This window comes from Haplochromis burtoni, unplaced genomic scaffold (genome assembly GCF_018398535.1).
Source record: "Haplochromis burtoni strain Fernald_Lab_line unplaced genomic scaffold, NCSU_Asbu1 Contig_113, whole genome shotgun sequence".
Taxonomy (NCBI): domain Eukaryota; kingdom Metazoa; phylum Chordata; class Actinopteri; order Cichliformes; family Cichlidae; genus Haplochromis; species Haplochromis burtoni.
The window spans coordinates 404,667-424,385 of NW_024582474.1; the positions used below are offsets into that span (position 1 = coordinate 404,667).

Sequence of the window (19,719 nt, forward strand, 5' to 3'; positions counted from 1 at the left end):
CACACACACACACACACACACACACACACACACACACACACACACACACAATGTGTGAGTTTAACCTACAGCTGAGCTCAGTCTCCTTTTAAAGCGACAGATAAAACCATTAAATGCCATTGCAACAAAATGTAAAAAGATAAAAATAAAAAAGTTTCATTGAGACCTGAACCAACACATTCATTTTAAAGTGATATTACCTTAAACTGAAATACTATTATACTAGTACAATAATTTATGCAATAACTAGTGAAAATGTATGATTACTTGCTAAGGTCAAAGGTCAAGGAGTGCAAAGCATCCATAAAAAAAGAAACACATAAAAACTGTAAAAGATAAAGCAGACACAAAGAGACTCAAAGTGATGACAAGGAGATGCAAAACAACCACACAAATCATAAAACACTTCCAGTAATGCAAAATGACCGACAAGACACTCAAACACCTACCAAAAAAGGAAAAAACACCAAGAGAGATTAAAAAAAAATTTACACAAGAAGAGCAAAGAAAACAAATAAACAACTCCCATCTAAAACCACCATGCAAAGCATAACACCGCTACATAGATGCAAAATGACCACAAAAAAGTACAACCTATGAAAAGAAAAAACACAAAAAGAAAGTGCAAAAAAGGCACCACAAAAAGTTTGAAAACAACAACTCTCAAAAAGAAACAAAAGTTGTAAAGTTAAAGGAAATGCTAACAGCTGCATTTAAAATACATGATGTACAATTTTCTTCTGGTAAAGTCAAAGCTCCTGTTTGTGTTCATGTATATATTAAAAATATCTCACTGGGCACTTATGGCTACCAATTGGAAATTTGGCGGTTCGATTAGTCAGTAGTAGGAATCGAGAACCTGTTCTTATAGAGAACAGTAGCCCAGTTCTTCGGAATTGTTAGTCAGCTTATTGATCCCACTTTTTGGTTCTTGCGCTCGCACTACAATCAGTTGATTTAAGTTCATGAGTCGGAGGAAGAAAATAGTGCCGCAGTCTACACCGTGGATAAGGACATTACTTTTATTTATATTGCACAAAGGGACAAGCGTGCAATGTTCAAACTGCATCCAGGACAGAAACAGACACATTATGTTTGCGCTATAAGCGCTTTGGGGTCCTTAGAGACTGAGTAAAGCGCTATACAAATGCAGGCCAGGCCATGTTGCTAAGTGCTAACATGCGCAGACAGCATACTAACACTAAGCTAGCCAAGAGCCCAGAATGATATTAAAGCTGAGTGAATGCCAACCCAAGCCCAGCAGAGGTTTTGTGTAATTTCTTTGATATGCTCTTTAGCGATTGTGGTGACACTCAAAGGGGAGCCAATGAGAAATTCGTATCAATTCCATCAATTCCCAGTCAGCAGTGCAGAAGGCAAGCTCACAGAGACATAAGTACCTTGAGTTTGCGATATTTCTGACGGGCAAGATGTCCCAAACAGGCAGCCTGTAGGTGGACCAGCCAACCAGTGACCTGCTTCTCCCTCTGCTGCTCCAGATAGCACAACACACCTCGCTTCATAAACACCTAACGCACAACGGGGGAAAAAAATGTATGAGCCATATCAGCACGAAATAAATTCAGCTGTTCGAGTACAAACATGTTCTTACCCGGCTGGCACCCACGAGGATGCTCTTTTTATCCACATCCAATTCAACCAGCAGCTCTTCCACTGCCTGACACATAAGCAAACACAAAAAAGGTGTTTACATGACATGATGCTGAACAAGAAAGGGAGCTGCTGCCATGTGCCATCTGACCTTTCTCTCATCGTGGCTGACAAACACTGAAGCGTAACGTTTCATGACTGAAGGAGCGAGAGCCTGGAAATGACACCTGAAATCCCCCAGAGTCATGTGCTCTGAATAACCTGCAGACAAACATGGCCACAGATTGATTTTTTAATTTGCATCAGGAATATTTGGAAAAAGGGCAAGAACATATATATATATATATATATATATATATACAGATATGTGTGTGTGTGTCTCTGTGTGTGAAAAAAAACCCACTCGGGGGGTCTTGATCCTTCAAGTTTTACTCTCTCTCTCAGCTATGATCCTATCTCTCAGGTCAGTCACTCTCGCACTCAACACCTTCAACGCACCTGTTGTTCTTGGGTACCAAGCCCCAAGAACAACAGTTGTGTGGGGATAATGACTTCTCCCCCCTGACGTGATGTCATGTTTTGTGTTCACCTTGTCAGTCTCTAGTTGTGATAGGAGTTGTTTCTTCCAGATATCGGAATACCAAGCTGCTAGTTGTTTTGCCATTAATGTATATGTTGGGTGTCATAGATTCCAAATAATAGATGTGACTTACTCTGAAAATTAGCATATTTTACTTGCAGAATATTTGCCTTTTAAACATGTACAACAGAACAATAACCCTAACCCTAGAATGGTCACTAATAGCTTTGTACTTGGTTTACACACAGTGTTACAGCTTGAAATATTAATGCATGAGCATGCATACCTATGCGGTATAGCTGCAGAGCTGACAGGATCTGTGTGGAGTGCAGTTGCACCCTGAGGGCTGGGATGTCAAAACTTCCATTGTCAGTCTTTGCACTGACACACTGCAGAAACACTGGCCTGGCTCGACGGATCAGATTGATAAGAGCATCCTGCATGGTGGGAAAAGCAGCAAAGAGGGAAGGAATCCAGTTACACTACAGAAATAGATGAGGATTTGACAGTGAATGCTCTGGAAACTTACTGCCTGGAGTTTTACTGCAATACACTGAGAGTGTCTGCGTATCGCTGCCATTCCCCCACTGAATGTCTTCCTGATGGTGCCATTCCTCTGCAAAGAGCGCTGGCTGCCACCCTCTAGTCCCCCCAGAGCCCGACACAGGGGGGGCAGAGAAATTCTTGGGGTGAACATGGCTTTCACAACCCCTCTGGGGAGGGCAGAGACAGAACCTAGCTATCACAGGATGTCAAAAACATGTTTTTAACATCACTACAAGTGTGTAGCTGGTATGTGCTGTGAGTAAATGAATCATGCATGGATGAACCACACTTGTTCATACCTACTAATTAACAGTTGTTAATTACTTCATCAATGGTATATGGGCAGTCTGTTCCATGAAGTCATATAAAAACTTTCTGGGCAAGGAATTCCCAAAGTCCTGGAGCAGTGCTTCATGCTTCCTGAGATGAATATCTGTGCTCACTGCTACTTTTTAAAATGGTTTCTTAGCAAGAAAGTGTCCAGATGGAGAAGTTATTAAAAACATTCCCCTTCTCTAGATTTTCTTTCTTCCCTGCTGCCAAAGTTTGTTCAGACTTTAACTGAACAAACACACACATCCACACATGTGCAATAACACTAAGTGCAATAACACTAAGTGCAATAATCTTTTCTGGCATCGTTGTATTTTTACTCAGTTGTATATAGCATTCGTATTCTATTTTTATCTTATTGTATATTTTTATTCTATTTTATTCTACTGTATATAGTATATTATTTTATTCTATTCTGTACAGCTGTGTACTGTATTTATTCTTATTGTATTCTAATTTTTGTGTCATAACTTTTGCACTGTCCACTTCCTGCTGTGACAAAACAAATTTCCCACGTGTGGGACTAATAAAGGTTATCTTATCTTATCTTAAAACACCTGAATTTGTTTCCCTAAGGTTAATAAAAACTTTTCTTATCTCAGTTTAATCTAATTTAAACACAGTACAACTATGTGCATATGTTCAGTTTAAACACCAATATTAAAAGGAGACAGTAGCTTCTGAAAGAGGAAAGGAAACCTGTTCCTTTTACAGGGTCACACTAATTAGTTTTAGTTGGATATACAGAGTTTTGACCATTTAATGACATCTAACACACCCTTTAACTGTTTGAAAGGCTTTCACCACTCTTTTAGTAAAATATTTTCCCAGGGCCATTTGCCAACTGGAGCCTACTAGAAGATATTCATTTAGACACGGCATCCTTGTGGGGCAGCCCCCAGGCCTCTGACTTACACAGTGGAGTTTTGGAGCAGACAGATGGTGTTCAGAGCAGATGGGTTGTTCTGGATGAGGCTGAACCATCCAGCCAGATCGTATCGGACAGGATCAGACCCCATCAGGTGCTTCACCTCACACTGCAGCAGCTGCTCACACTGTCGCACTGCAAGGACAAACAAACACAATTAATTCATCCTCTTTGAGTTATATGGCGCTCAAGTTTTCACTAGCAGTGTATTTTTTACCCATGTTGCTGTAATACTGGCACACTCTTTCCACGGCCCTGTTTTCACAAGAGGCTGGCGTCACCATCTCCTCATCCAGAACCCATAAAAGACCTCTGCGGTCTTCATCTGCTGCGCGGACCTGAAACAAACACACACACACACACGTACTTTTCAAGCATACATTGGGTTAAAGCATGATGATTTTCTATTGGTCAGATGGAGGATACAATGAAAAGTGAAGTAGAAAAACATTTTTATGCTAAAAGTCACAGTACATGTAATTTCTTGAACAAGATAAATGCTGGCAAACGAGCACTGTTCTTCTGGCTTCTTTTAAGGGGAGTAGTAAGGACAGACTGTAATAATAATGACAAGGAGGAAAAGTATTGGTGCGCCTCTCAGGCTACATAACCTCCAGTTGTAGGTGCTGCTGGTGAAACTATTCCCTCTGTTAATAATCGAACCCAACTCAGACAAGTTTGTCAACTTTTGATAAACTGTTATTTGGGTTGTTGCAGCAGGGCAGGGGATGATTTTAGGTAAAACTAGAAGTCTCACAAGCCTCGTAGTCTCATGCGTTCAAGACAGAAGTTATTTCTGGAGTCTCTAGAGCTATTATCATATAACATTATACGTCAGAAATTTAAATGAGACAACTTTAAGATTCCTGCGTAAAGTTGGAAACATCAAACTCCTGGTAAGATGTCATGGCTGTTATCCTCATGCTCACATTTACGTCTTTTTTACGTCACATTGCTGCGTACCTGTGGAGGTGGCTGGTCAATGGCAGAGACCACCTCGGCCGGGCTGGTCTCTGGACATTCAAACTCCACGTGGATCTTCTCCTGCAGCAGACAAAACATAAAGTCGTTCCGGCAAATGTATTTTTCTCACCTATGTACTTTTCTCACTCAGTAATAATCGGTTTAACTCATTTTTGTGTTTCATTTTCATCAAATCGGAACATATTTGTTGTAGATCTAACAATTGTATTGGTTTAATCTCAGTGAAATTGCCTCTTTTGTTAATCTTTCATCTTTGACAGACATGCATCACGACTGTGAAGATATCCCAAAGATATTAGCATACTCAGTGAAAACCAGTTAGGGCTTAAGTTCAGGGGGTAAAACTGGTACTCTTTTGTTAAAGCTGGTGTTAGTAAAGGCTGAGCAGAAAAGATCCTGGACACATTCCAGTGTGGCTGACATTTTAAAATTGCTGTGTGTGAATCCCATTCTGGCCACTTGCACATGTGAGAAACAGATCTCTTCTGGTCTGCAATTCTGTTTTTTAATGTGTGTAATTGTTATTTTATTGATTTTCTTGTGTTTTAAAGCTCCAAAGAGGGATTGGCTATGAAAACTCTCACTCGGACCGTAAGTGCTGTTGCCTGTAAGCTGAACATGAACCAGTGCTGTATACTGGTACACAAGAGAGGGCAGCAAAACAGAGGCAAAAGTTATGACATCAGGTTCTCAAACACAATAATTGGGTCACAAGATAACAGACTAAAACATAAACAAGTAAAACAAAGATGACAGGGTCTGTTAAAGGCAGAGAGTCTGTTCCAGTTAAGGATGGGAATCGTAGTAAGTTTGCCTGCCTGTCGATACATCTTATCGGTTCTTGCACTCTTGGTACAATCAGCTGATTTCAGTTTGTGTGTCGGAGTAGGAAAATAGTGGTGCACTTTCATTTTTAAATACAGTGCTGTTTGGTCTGTGTAGAATAATAACTTGGTAATCAACGCCTGCATTTACAGTATTTTATTTGAATATTTTTTTTCTTTTTTGCGAATTTTTCAAAGGAAAGGCCCATGTGATTTCTGTCATCATTTACTGTATTTTCCTTTATTGTTTTAGATGAGTTATTGATCAAACTGAATCTCTTTAAGGTTTTGTCAATAGAATGATTCATTGAAAAACTTGAAACTTGAAAAACAGTGCATGTGATTCAACGTTCTGATCGGTGTCTCAATGTTAGAGTCAAAACCAGCAATTCCAACCTCATGACCTCAATAAAGAAGTCAGAGGGATATTATAAGCAATTAGGATCTTCCTGGGATCATGAATGTCTACATAAAACTTTATTTATCCTGTATGTACTCATTATTTTTACAGCATCGATCTTCTTTCAAGTCCTTCCTTTTGGGAAGCACCTTCAGCAGATCATCTGCCTCCATCTCACCCTGTCCCAGCGTCCTCTATCACACCAAACCTCTGTATGTCCTCTTTCACTACGTCCATGGATCTTCTCTGTGATCTTCCTCTTTTGCTCCTGCCTAGCAGCTCCATCTTCATCATCCTTTGTCTAATATATCCACTATCTCTCATCAGCATATGCTCCATTCATCTCAGCCTCACCTCTCTGAATCTGAACTCCTGATTTTTAGTCCTGTCCATCTCACTCCCTTCCAATGAACTGAACATCTTCAGCTCTGCCACCTCATTTGCAAACCATACATCACAGCAGGTCTCACTACCATCTACCATCTCACTACTACAAACTTTCCATTTAGCTCTTGCTGCTATCCTTCTGACATCCCTGACACTTGCCTTCACCCATTCCACCCTGCTTGGGCTCTTCACCTTTCTTGTGCACTGTTTGTTGCTTTGGGTGGTTGATCTCACATATTTAAACTCATCTGCCTTCAGTATCTCTGCTTGTTGCATTTTCACCTGTCCGTCTGTCTCCCTCTCATTCACACACACGTATTCTGTCTTCCTTTAACTGACTTTCATTACTCTTCTCTCCAGAGCACACCTCCACCTCTTCAGGCTCTCTTCCACCTGCTCCTTACTCTTGCTGGAGATGTTAATGTCATCTGCAGACATTATAGGTCACAGATACCTATCGCCACCTTGAACCCATCTGTCACTTGTACCAGGCACCTCACCACTGCCTCTCCGTCCTCATACATGTCCTGGACCACCCTCACATACTTGTCTGTACCTCCTGACTTCCTCACATTGTCACAGTTCCTCTCTTGGTACTCTATCATGTCTGATATCCTCTGTACTTCATCAATGCTCTCAAAGCAAACATCACATCTGTAGTGTTTTTTCTCAGCATGAGGTCATACTGCTGCTCACTGACCATCACCTCTCTTGTTGACCTAGCTTCAACAAGTCTTTACTGCATCTTCATGGTATGGCTCATCAACTTTATCCCTCTGCAGTTACTACAACTCTGCACACTAGTCTTGTTCTTCACAATCTGTACTAGTACACCTCTTCTCCACTCCCCAGGCATCCCCTCACTCTTCACGATTTTGTTAAACAGACTAGTCAAAAAGTCCACTGCCCTCTCTCCCAGACATCCCTATACCTGCACAGGTATGTCATTTGGACCAACCTATTCTCTGCACATTTCCCCAAACGTCCTTCTTACTAATCCTCTGCACTTCCTGATTCACTAACTGTCCCCATCAATCCTCCTGTCTCGTTTTCTACATTCATCAGCACCTAAAAGTGCTCCGTCCATCTTCTCAATACTCTTTTCAGGCTTTAGAAACTGAGTTTTTATGTGTAAGTGTGCATTACTCACAAAAGATGATCACTCAGCTTGAAAGATGTAACTGTACACTGAGTTACCTGAGCGTATCTCTCGAGTGTATGTGTGAACGTATGTGAATGGTAATGCTCCAGCAGCCTCTCTTGTAGGTAATTGTGGCAGAACTCGGACCAGCTGGCTCCTCTCTCCTCTGCTGAGTGTCGTGGGTTCCTCAGGCCTGGCGTGTCCACCACCATCACAGAGGCTAGCATCAGCTGCTGACTGCTCAGCGCCCTGCCCACAAAACACAGCCTGATTGAGTTTTACAGTTCTTTATATGTTTGTTCTTCATTCACATATCTGATGCATGAATGTACAGTAGAGGGAAGGATGATCATGTGATAAGGCCCCCCTCAGTAGCGTGGTAATTACACAAAACAACAGGCGGCTGCTATAAGCACATGAAGCTGGAAACAGAAGTACAGATCAATGCATCAGACTGTCTGCAAACTTTGTAAATGGTACACACAGATGTAGCTTGAGAAAAAGAAAGCAACATTAGCTCCTCTTATTTATTTCCCCTCATTTTCAACTCCAGGAGTTCAAACATTTGGTCTTCTGTGTTCGAAGCCTTCCTTATAATCTCATATCGAGCCATTAGGCAACCCCTCAATGGAACGAGCAGTCAGTTTTAATGTTCTTTAAAAGCCAGCTGTCTTCTTACTGGCTGCTCTCAAAAATAGAAGGTTTTGAACAGTGGGCATTAGTGGTCCTGAGCCTGAAATCATCATATTAGGGATATCCCTTCTTTGTGACATCATACAGAGTAGAAGAGTAGAAAAGTGATCAGAAATTGAGTTTTCAGACTCAGATTGATTGCAGGGATAATTTGGGCCATGTTTAATATAGTCTTCAATCACTGTAGCAGAAAATATATTAAAGATAATAAGAAAAAGCACAGTAAGCCATCGTAAAACAAAGTCTAAAGTCATGAAGCCTTGTTAGGCAGCAGTTATGAAGGCAGACTGAGAGCTTGTGATGAGGCTGTGGATCGTGTATTTAATGAGATGCATCCAGACCTGTTGATGAGTGACACGATGGCAGTGAAGAGCTCTTCATAAAGTCCAGCAGCCATTCCATTGAGGCACTGAGCAGCTGTTAGCCTCGGACCTGCGCATAACAAAGTGAATAAGGACACACTTTTCTACTCGCGTTGTTTAATGTTCTCCTTTATCCTTAAAGGCTTTATCAGGATAAATCCACTCCTACAGCACGTTGTCCTTTCTCTAAAAATGCAACTCAAAGAAAATCTGGAACCTCTGAGAGGTTAAAGCAGGTATCTTTTATCCCTGCTTTTTGGGGCCTCTGAGCTTTTTTTTAGAAGTTAAGCAGGGCTATGATAGCCTTTTGGCTAAGTCTTGAGAGGCTTCGTGTCAGCTCTCACACTAAGTCAACAAATGCTACAAGTAAAATATATGTAGGCACCCATTCAAAATTCAGAGCAACTGAATGTGACTTCAGCTCTGTGCGTCTCCAATATCACAGGTCACCACTTCGTTTAATTTTATTTGTCACTGATGACCTTTTGGTGACATTTGTCACAGTCTGAGCAACAAACTGCTCCTGTGTTGTTGGGTAGATTATTCACGGACTAATCAGCTCTGCTGATCGTATCTTTTGGCTGAAGGAAAGATGTTTGCGTGGTGGAAAGGCAATGAGGCTTACATGAGTAGCTTTAATTCTGTGAATTCTTTGCAGTGCTGATGTGTTATATTGTACTGACCACCAAAGATCCCATTCTATAAACACCAGTTCATATGCCAGATGGTGCCACACATTAGCTCTTGTAACAAGATGCTTGAAGTTGTCACTGGATCAGAAAATGGTAAAGTTCCCTCTAAACAATCAAAACTGTTGGAGAATAGTGAGCTGTGTTTAGTTGGAGTCCGCACTGATGGCCTTTATTGTTCAACATAGCAGTAAGCTGAATAATGAAATATCAAACAAATTATAAATGAAAAATTGTAACCACTAAAATATATTAATGAAGCAATCTCCCTATTCACTTCCATGAGCTTTGTTTTTTTTTTTTTGTAATGATCAGCAGAGATTGAAAGCACTGATAGTGTGCAACAGGATCCTCAAACACTCTCTAAACTTTCCGCTGCTGTTTTTCACATGCTGGCTTTAGTGTGTGCGCATCTCACCTTCCTCCGATTCTGCGGCACCGCTCCTCTCTCTGCTGCCCCCGGTGGCCCTCTGCAGAAGCTGTTGAAGGTGATGTTTGAAAACTGCTGTGTGCAGATCATCACCTTCACATCCAAGCACACTGCTTGCCCTCTGAGCACTGTCAAAGTTCATAAACTGCCTCCTGCCCACTGCACAACCAAAGGGAAAACTCAAAGAGGATGTGATTATGACAGCATGCACTGAACATTAGTGATGGTCGGCTCAGCAATGAGTGAGAAATTTAAAGTAACTGGATCGGAGGTGGAGTGTTAGCTCGACACTATCAGGCTTTCCTAAAGAGAATCACTCTGTGTCTTGGGGTCAGTGTCTTGTCCAAGCCAGGGATCGAACGAGCAACCTTCCCATGGTTCTACCTCCTCAGCTACAGACAGGAGGTGTGTGTGTACATGAGTGTGTAGTAACACTATGTGACTCACAGTGAATCCCTATGTTACCTTTACAGGCCCCAGCAGCTCCCAGATGGTAAATACCAGCCAGAACATGCCATATCGCCTTCTGCTCGCCGGGTGAGAAGCCCAGTGTTTCCATGGCACTCAGCAGCTTTGTGAAAGCAATGGATGCACGCTGTTTCTCCTCCACCTAAGAACAGTAAGAAAGGGAGAGGGGACAGTCTGTCTTTTCTGTTTTTGACAGCCAGACAATTAAATGAGGTGAGGGAACAGCTGAGTCACATCTTTCCATCTTATCTCCAATCACAGTCTAACTCTTTTCCCATGTGGTTTGACCACTTCACTTTCTATGTTTTGGCTCATTTTTCCATTTATATTACCTCAGAGCCTCATACTCACACAAGCATGCTGGGCAAAGGGACACCCAGAACTTTGAACTGAAGCAGAAGTGTTGGTCAATCTTCTAAATTAGAATTGTTCATTAACTGACTTCTGTCATTGTATCAAATGCAGCGACCCCATCCAAATACGTTTAGTGAACGTTTGTGTCCCTATTTAGTTTTTCTCAGCTACCACACAAAGTACAGTTTTATGATCTACAGAGATACAAAAGGGTTAGTTTTGTTGACTACCTTTGTGTTCCTCAGCAGCATTATCATATAGTACGAGTAGACATGAGCAGCCACATTGTGAGTGGGTGAAACCCCCAGCTGGGGCTATTCGCCAGCACTCATTTCAACTAGAATGATTATTAATAGAACCAGGGTTCTCTCAGGAGAGCTATTTCTCACTCTGTGCAGTCTACGCAAGCACAAGACCGCCCAGAGCCGGTGAGTTCCAAGCTACAAGCTCAGCCTCAGGATATTTGTGGAGAAATAAAATTAATATTATTTATTATAATTATTGGTTTGATTTACTTTACTTGTTTTCCCATCTAGACAGTGCTGCACTTTATTTATTTGTTTTCTGTAGGAGGGGAAGGAATATTTATGATTTCTTATTTCATGTTGAAGAACTTTGTTTCAGAAATTTAAACCTTTTTGAGGAAAATGCTGCATCTGCATCTCTTTGCCTTCTATTAACATTTCCTGTAGGTTTAAATATCTTGGGTAAATTCAGTACTTTCTCTTTCCTTTAATATCCACAGAGCAGTTCTTTACAGTTTATTAAACAGGGACTGGACCAGCACACTAATGGTTCCCAATGCAAAGCAACACAAAGTAGTTCCATACATCAGAACACTTTCTGAACAGTAGCTGTCTCTGAGGCTGTGACCACAGCTGCAGCTGTGCTGTGACTATTCTGGCTCTGGCTGTTACACAGTGTACAGAACAGGCGACGGAAAAGCCCCCAAAAAGTGCAAAATATACAACATTTAAATTAGTTACTCGCTCTGCTGTAAAGACTTGATGGCATTAATGAAAAACACATGTTTGAAGCAGCATTCACGCAGCAGTGCCATCAGTTGTCATATATTACAGCGGTTCCAGAAAAATTCGGTCTAAAGTCTGAAAGTGATTTCCATTTTAGAGGAAAAGGGAAAAACACAACTTTCTCCTGACTTCCTTTGTTTCTTCTTCTGATAATCAGCAAATACGCAAGGTCACTGTGAACGCTCCTCTTCCACAGAACATCGTAAAATGTGAAGCTTAGGGAAGAAAACCTTACCCACGTTATTCATTTTCATTGAGTTTTCCTAGCCAGATATTACAAATGAATATTTCCCAGTTGCCACTGAATATAGCATTACACCTGTGTTCATGCAAAACAGAACTGCCCTGTGCTGGACTTCTCCACTTACGGTTATGTTGCCTGTTATACCATGACGTGTGATATAGTGGTAAAAAGAGACCCTTCTGATGCACTTACTGTACCTTGGCGGGATGAACAATACCAAAGGAGTTGAATTCAGAGAGCTGGTGTAGCTGCAGTTCGATCCTAATATAGAATCAGAAATGGGAAAATAGGTTGTTATGTGGCAAATCAGTAGCTCTATAAAGGAAGAATCTGCAACAAACACCTTCAGCTGCTGCTGCTTCAGCAGGACCACAACTAGAACATAAGAAGTTATGAAGGCTTAAAGATTTGGGGAAAATGTGGACAAATTAAAAAAGTGCCAGATTTGAGTCCAACCCTACAATATCTACTTTGAGGGCCAGTAACGTTTCATAATGTGAAGGTAAATTTCCTGTTGTGTCATTAAATATGTTGAATATATAGTGCAGTTCTTAAACAAATCTGCCTATTAACTTTTACTGGAGATTACCTCGTCTCTGCGCTGAGTCCTGCCAGCATCTGAGAGAAGACCAGGAAGTTACTTTCTCCCTGAATTTTCTGGCACACTTTCCATTTGTCCAACATCAAGGTCTGAATGATGGAGAAGCAGGACAAAAAGGAGGAAAAGGAAGAGAAGTCACAAATCCCAATTTACACAGCCATATTTGACTAACTTACATGGGTTTGTGTCTGAGCTACATGCCTGTAGGTGTCCAGCAGCAGCTTGTCCAGCATGGTTAAAATCCAATGAGAAAACCATAGCAAATCGAGACGACGCATCACTGTGCTTAGAGCTCACACAGCCAAAAGACCTCAGGATAGTGAACATAGCCTGAACACGCTCCACTAGTGAAAGAAATAGCAATAATCACAGTAGGGAAGTGTGGAAAGCTGAGGAAAACAAGCTGAAGCAAACATTTCAGCAAAATGAACCTACAAGCTCGCTAAAAACAGGACACCCTCTATTACATCGAAGGTTTTACCTCTCAGGACAGACTAAAAATAATCCTTCCTCGGCAGATTTTAAAATTACTTGAATGAGAGTAACACATGACATATCACACATAGTTATAGTCATAGTTTATTTAACAAAACACTACTTGCACCTCACAATTTAATAGCTTACATTAGCCGTATTAACTTGAAGTAATCTTTATTGTGTGATACCGTCAGTCTCTCACAGAGAAATTTTGATCCACAAACTCCCTGAAAGGTTATTTTTCATCATTTTTCTTACATGTTGATGTGTATAACGTTTATTGAATATAGTTTTGGGATTCATTTAAGATTCATGGTTGTAGCGACTCACTCACAGTCACTGAAATGACAGACTAGTACCAGTTTCAAGTTTTAGTGCTGATCATTAACACTTTAAAAACCTAAACAGTTTTCATTTTTACAACGCACGCTCACCACTCATGTTCTCTCCTGCTGTGCCAGCTTGTTTGATAAGAGCATGTGTGAAGGTCTGACATGCCGTGGTCTTGCCCGTCCCGCTGCGTCCCAATGCACACACACTGTGATCCCTTCTGGTGCCAACCATAGACATGTAGACACGTTTGACCAGGGCAGCCAGGGCAGGAGGAGCATCCCACACAGACTCCCCTCGCCGTGACTTTGGGGTCTAATAGAGAAAAAAAGAAGATAAACATAAAATGTTGCACATACTTAATAAGCTTTGTAGTTTCATAGGGTTACTGATCTGTAAATGTGTGTAAATTTTACCTTGCTGTGGCTCTGTAACGGAGGCCAGAAGTTGACCAGGTTTGGTCCTGCATGTGTCAGTGGAAGATTTGCTTTAGCTCGACTGGTCAGAGTGTGCAGAGCTCCACATTCATTCACGCTCTGCAGGTCACTCAGATCCTCACACAGGTCGAGCTCTGGTGGATTACACTGTGGAGGAACAGCATCTCCATTAATTGGTTCAAATGTCAAAGAGTTAGTCTCAGATTTCACACAGATTACACCCTGTGAAAACTGTTTTCTTCTGTCTTAGTGGAGATGCTTTATAGAGTTATTAAAAAATGCTGCCTTTTTAAAACTTTGATATCACTAATGTTATTGTTCTGGATTAAGATAAGATGACAAACAAAAATATGTTTATGTCTATACAAATTCTCAAACTATTTCAATTCAGCATCCTGAATGAAACAAAATGCTAATTAACCAAAAACTAAGATCATTTCAGTTTTTCAGTTTTGTTTATATAAATTAAATTATTATTTGAAATTATTCTTTCTTTCTCGGGATGTACCAAACTGTAGATTTTGCCGCTCCTAACATTGTAGCAGTTTCTTGGATGGGTTTGTTTTGTTTTTCGGTTTTCACCTGCATGGAGAGCTCCTTTTGTGCTGGTCCTGAGTCCTGTGACTCAGTGGTTTTGGTTTTTAATATTCTTTGATTCAGTTAGTGTCTGGTTGTATTTTAGTGATTTTTAGATCTTGGATTTTGTTTCTTTGCCTCCCCTGTGTTACATGTTTTCTTGTCTAGTCTCCCCGATCTCTATGTCGTGCATCTCCTGGTCAAGTCTACATCTCCATGCCTGTCTTGTGTCTCATGTCCTGTGTTCAGTGTTTTGAGTTTTGCCCATGAAATAGGCTTTGACTCAATTGTCCAATTTTGGTCCTTTTCAAAAGTGGCACATGTTAAGGAGCTGAAACTCCAAAACTCTTCATCCAATTTGAATAAATTGTAATCTTATGTCCCTTGAGACCTCCAGTAATTCTCCAGAACCACAAACTTCACTTGGTTCTTCTCAGGAACACCGTCTGAACCTCATCATGCTGAACGTATTCTACTTCTCATTGGATTTGTGTTTTGGCTGCGGGAAATTGTTTCCTTACTGATCTTTTCCTGCCTTATGTCACTAGACTTGATATGACTGCGCTATGCTGTTGCTGCTGACTCCAGTAAATTCCACAAGACATGCTGTGTAAGTAAATACAAACAACAACAGTTTAGATGCACCTCTGCAAAGCACCGATGTGCTCTCTTATGTATTTAGGGAGAAGAGGTTTTTTTAACCTCTTACCTTAACATTCAAGACTGGTGAATGTCTTGAATGTTTTCCACTAGTTTTCCATTTGTCAGTAACATAAAATTATTTTTGTCAATGTAGAATGATGGACACCAGACTGTTTGGATATGACCTTATAACCCTTCCAAGAAGCCTTTTCTGTCTTACCACAAATGTGAGTAGCAAACTGTTAAATGAATGACGAAAAGGTCCTGTCATATGTCATATGTCCTGTGTTTTAGTTCATCTGAGGTTGCATGTACCCCAATTTAAAACCTACTGAGGACCAGATGATTTTGTATTCTTCCTGATATAATAATAATGGATTGCATTTATGTAGCACTTTTCTAGACACTCAAAGCGCATTATAATTCCACTCTCACATTCACACACTGGTAGAGGCAAGCTACAGTTGTAGCCACACCTGCCATATCGCCCCATCGGCCCCTCTGGCCAACACCAGTAGGCGGTAGGGTGAAGTGTCTTGCCCAAGGACACAACGACCAGGACAGACAAAGCTGGGGATCGAACCGGCAACCTTCCGGTTACAAGGTGAGCTTCCCAAACCAAAAAAAGGGCACAATGAAAAATGCTTCATATAATGTTTGCAGTTTTTTTTTTAATCATATCCCTAAAAGACCTTCTCCTTAAATTTCACATCACTGTAACATCACTGTAACAGGACTGGGATAAAAAGCTTTAACTTTAAGAAAATGTGTGCTAAATCTCCAAAATTTAATGGAGATTTATGCATTACTCTGTGCTGATACGTTTAAATGTTGACCTTTTTGTCATATGAAATTCTCATCTGGTTTGTTTCTTAAAGAAAGGGTTGTTGAAAGGTTTGCATTAGAAACAAAGGACAAGTTGATGTGCAAACTCTTACATGATTTGGACAGTAATAGAACCAGAAGGACACTTCTAGTCTGATCTACCTTCTCAACTTCATACTCGGAGACATCATGCACTGAGCCGTCCGTCTCAAGCCGGACCCTCACCCGGCCCTCGGACAGCTCTGGTGTGCCTTCGTCTGGCTTCAGCTGAGTAGCTGAAAAGAGGAGAAATGAAGTTATGTCTTTGAAAGCACACATACAGACACCCTGTGAACTGAGGTGTGGAAATATCAAGGATCTTCAAGGATACAATCAAGACTTGTTTTTTGTGTGAATGAGTCAGCAGTTATAGATCCATCCATGTGTAACTGTGGTTTCAGTTAGAGGTTAAATGTTCTTCAAAATGTACTTATAGCTAGCATGCATACTGTAGTGTGTGCGTGTGTGTTGTTTTCAATGCATACCACGGATGAAATCATCCTTGTCGACGTACCACACAGTTCCAGCTTCATACCACACATCCCTAACCTGAGAGAAAGCAGCATGAGAGGAACAAAGAGAAGAACAGTAACTCTTAAAGACTTTTTGGCTGCACAGTTTCTGTAATGCATAATCATTTAGTGTGCCACAGCATTAAATACCATTGTTTTCAGAGTTTACTTCTAGTGAAGTCACATTTAAAGTGTTGTGTTTTTCTTTATTTTCTGCTACATTTTCAAATAATCCCTGTGAGCTCAAAGCTCAGCTTTCAGACATAGAAACAGAAGACTATAGAATAAATGAGGACAACAATGAAACATATAAGTGTAAATAAGGAAAATTATCCATCCGTCTTCTTCCACTTATCTGGGGCCGGGTCCCAGGGGCAGCAGACTAAGCAGAGAAACCCAGATCTCCCTCTCCCTGGCCACCTCATCCAGCATGTCCAGGGGAACACCAAGGGGTTCCCAGGCCAGCCAAGAGATATAATCTCTCCAGCGTGTCCTGAGTCTGCCCCGGGGCCTCACACAGGAGGTGCCCAGGAGGCATCCCTGTCAGATGCCCGAACCACCTCAACCTGCTCCTTTCAATGTGGAGGAGCAGCGGCTCTACTCTGAGCCCCTCTCAGATGGCCTAATTCCTCACCATATCTCCTGGGAGAAGCCAGCAACCTTTCTGAGGAAGTTTATTTCATCCATTTGTATCCGCGATCTCGTTCTTTCCGTCACTACCATAGTTTGTAACCATAGTTAAAGTAGATCACCTGGTAAATTGAGAGCTTTGCTTTTCCATTCAGCTCTCTCTTCATCACGACGGATCAACCATATGTACATTTTTTATAATTACTTATATAACTGTCACACTAGTTTCTTTCCTTTTGTTTAGGCTTTTCATCATATGTTGGACAGAACGACAGTAGATTAGGTAGAGAATTGTATTGTCTGAGATTTAAAGATCTTAAAATGACTTAAATGTAACTTTTGTTTGTCTCCGTAAACATTTTGATTCCCACTATGCACATAGGTCAAACTACTGAAGTATGCAAATACAAAAAAACCCTAAAAGAACCTTTAGTTTTGGATTACTTTGTTGTTTCTCTATTGAATGGAATGGTAATATTTAATGTCTGTGAAGGTTCTCAGTCATCCAGGTCATCGTAGTCAAAGGAGCTTGCAAAGAAAAGCGTCTGGACTTCTTTAAGTTACTTGAAGACGTTTCACCTCTCATCCGAGAAGCTTCTTCAGTTCTAAGGTCAAATGGTGGAGAGTCCCAGATATAAACCTAGTGGGAGAAACCCCCCACAGAGGGACAAAAGGACCTGTTCTAATCGCCTGAGCCAAGGTGTGAAACTGGGTGTGGGTCCCAATCAGCCAGAGTTTCGGGTGAGTTCATTGTGAAACCTGGCCCCACCTTATCGTGCGAATTCCTGAGGTTAGATGGCCCAGGATGTGAGTGGGCGTTAAGGTGTCTGGGAAGGGATCTCAAAACTGGATTATAGATGGCAGAGAGTTGGTGTCGTAAACCCCCGCCTCTGTTCAAAGATGGTCGCTCACAGTGGACATAGATGGCTTCTTTCACTCCTCTTTCAAACCATCTGTCCTCTCTGTCCAAAATGTGAACATTGGCATCCTCGAAAGAGTGTCCTTTATCCTTAAGATGCAGATGGACTGCTGAGTCTTGTCCTGTGGAGGTGGCTCTTCTGTGTTGTGCCATGCGCTTGTGAAGTGACTGTTTGGTCTCTCCAATGTAGAGGTCTGGGCATTCCTCGCTGCACTGTACAGCATACACCACATTGTTAAGACTGTGTTTTGGCGTTTTGTCTTTCGGGTGAACCAGTTTTTGTCTGAGCGTGTTGCTGGGTCTGAAATACACTGGGATGTCGTGCTTATAATATTTAATATTATATTTAATATTTAATATCTACATAAATGGGTACTGTCACACCAGACAGTACGAAAGGTGGACGTAGCTACCACGACGTCACCTGTTGGTTTCAAATACTGTTCTGAAGATTTAAGATGAATGTTTATGCTGTTGCCATCATGGTTGCAAGAATCCAGTGGTGAGCTCCAATAATCCATTTTGCTTTTAACGGTTCTTAGCTGAGAGACGTGACCCAGAAATATCCATAAGAAGATCTAATCAAATTCTCTGAATACTAAGGAAAGGAGCTTCAATGTTTCCTTTATTGCTTCCTTTAGCTAAGGAGGACCATCCGTTATGAAAGGAGATTAGAAATCGCCGTCTCATAATTCATTGTGATGGATCATCCCACAATTCACAAAAACCATCGACATAATGACCAAAATGTTAATTGTAACTGCATTTTCCATTTTATGCCATAACTGATGTAGTTTGGGTTTTTAACAACAGTTTGTTACACTCACATCTGAAATCTGACCATCACACTGCTGGAATAAAAACTACTTCTTGTTGAGTCTTTGCTTTGCATGAACAATATATTATATAATAATTATTATTATGGAGGGCATATTATTTTGTTCATAGAAATAAACAGTTTGAAGGAAAGCAGCTGCACTGGATCACAGCAGGTAAATATAAGAAAATCTGATCTTTTCATTTCATATGCTACTAGATATTATTGTGATTATTGCGATAGCAGGGTGATCTGCAAACAATGTGCTGTATGTCAATAGGGGAGCACTGCAGGATTACTAAGGAAAAATAAGGCAGCATTAACTCAGGTTTCTCTTTAAAAACACCACAACAATTCAGATAAATTTGAGGAGACTAGCGCTTTTGTAGAGATGTGGCAAAGAAAAGTCACTCGCTGTGTGCGCACTGCTGAGAAAAAGATGCTTGCAACTGACAAGTCATTAGCCATTGAGCAAACTGAAAACATCACAACTAATCCTCCTGTGTCAAATACAGTATCATCAAAAACATATAAACTAAAACCCTACAAATTAGGTTTATTTTTATTCAGTATGATCCACAACGAGTAGAACAATGAACTAATCGCCATAGGTGTCGCCATCTAATGGCCTCCAGACAGAATGCAAGTTTAAGGCACTTCCCCACTGGCTTTACTTTTCCAACCACAAAGCTACATCCACTTTTTTTACTGTCTATGTCTCGTGAATGTCTCAACTAAGGCAGATGAGGGATCTGAATGCAGGGCATAAAGTAGATACGTTTTTATTGGAATTTAAATGTTAGTTTTAAAAGGAAACGGTGTCACGAAAAGGGGAAAAAATCCATTAAAAATATTATTTTAATGTAGAAGAGTTTCCAAGTATTCTGCAGGCCTCAGACTATCTGTAAG

At 40.9% G+C, this 19,719-nt stretch overlaps 1 protein-coding gene across 1 annotated transcript in view; it reads right to left on the bottom strand.

The window, feature by feature from the left end:
* The window catches only part of LOC102294665 (unconventional myosin-XVIIIb), a gene marked incomplete in the record, with an annotated part of 81,143 nt that overhangs the window by 52,397 nt on the left and 9,027 nt on the right, over window positions 1–19,719 (bottom strand). Inside the window, 18 exon segments of the mRNA XM_042223513.1 lie at window positions 1,613–1,678; window positions 1,763–1,872; window positions 2,478–2,628; window positions 2,721–2,904; window positions 3,986–4,133; window positions 4,216–4,336; window positions 4,962–5,042; window positions 7,791–7,983; window positions 8,769–8,859; window positions 9,897–10,067; window positions 10,374–10,518; window positions 12,203–12,266; window positions 12,595–12,695; window positions 12,808–12,950; window positions 13,518–13,728; window positions 13,830–13,997; window positions 16,056–16,168; window positions 16,418–16,481. Coding sequence (XP_042079447.1) covers window positions 1,613–1,678; window positions 1,763–1,872; window positions 2,478–2,628; window positions 2,721–2,904; window positions 3,986–4,133; window positions 4,216–4,336; window positions 4,962–5,042; window positions 7,791–7,983; window positions 8,769–8,859; window positions 9,897–10,067; window positions 10,374–10,518; window positions 12,203–12,266; window positions 12,595–12,695; window positions 12,808–12,950; window positions 13,518–13,728; window positions 13,830–13,997; window positions 16,056–16,168; window positions 16,418–16,481 — 2,325 coding nt within the window.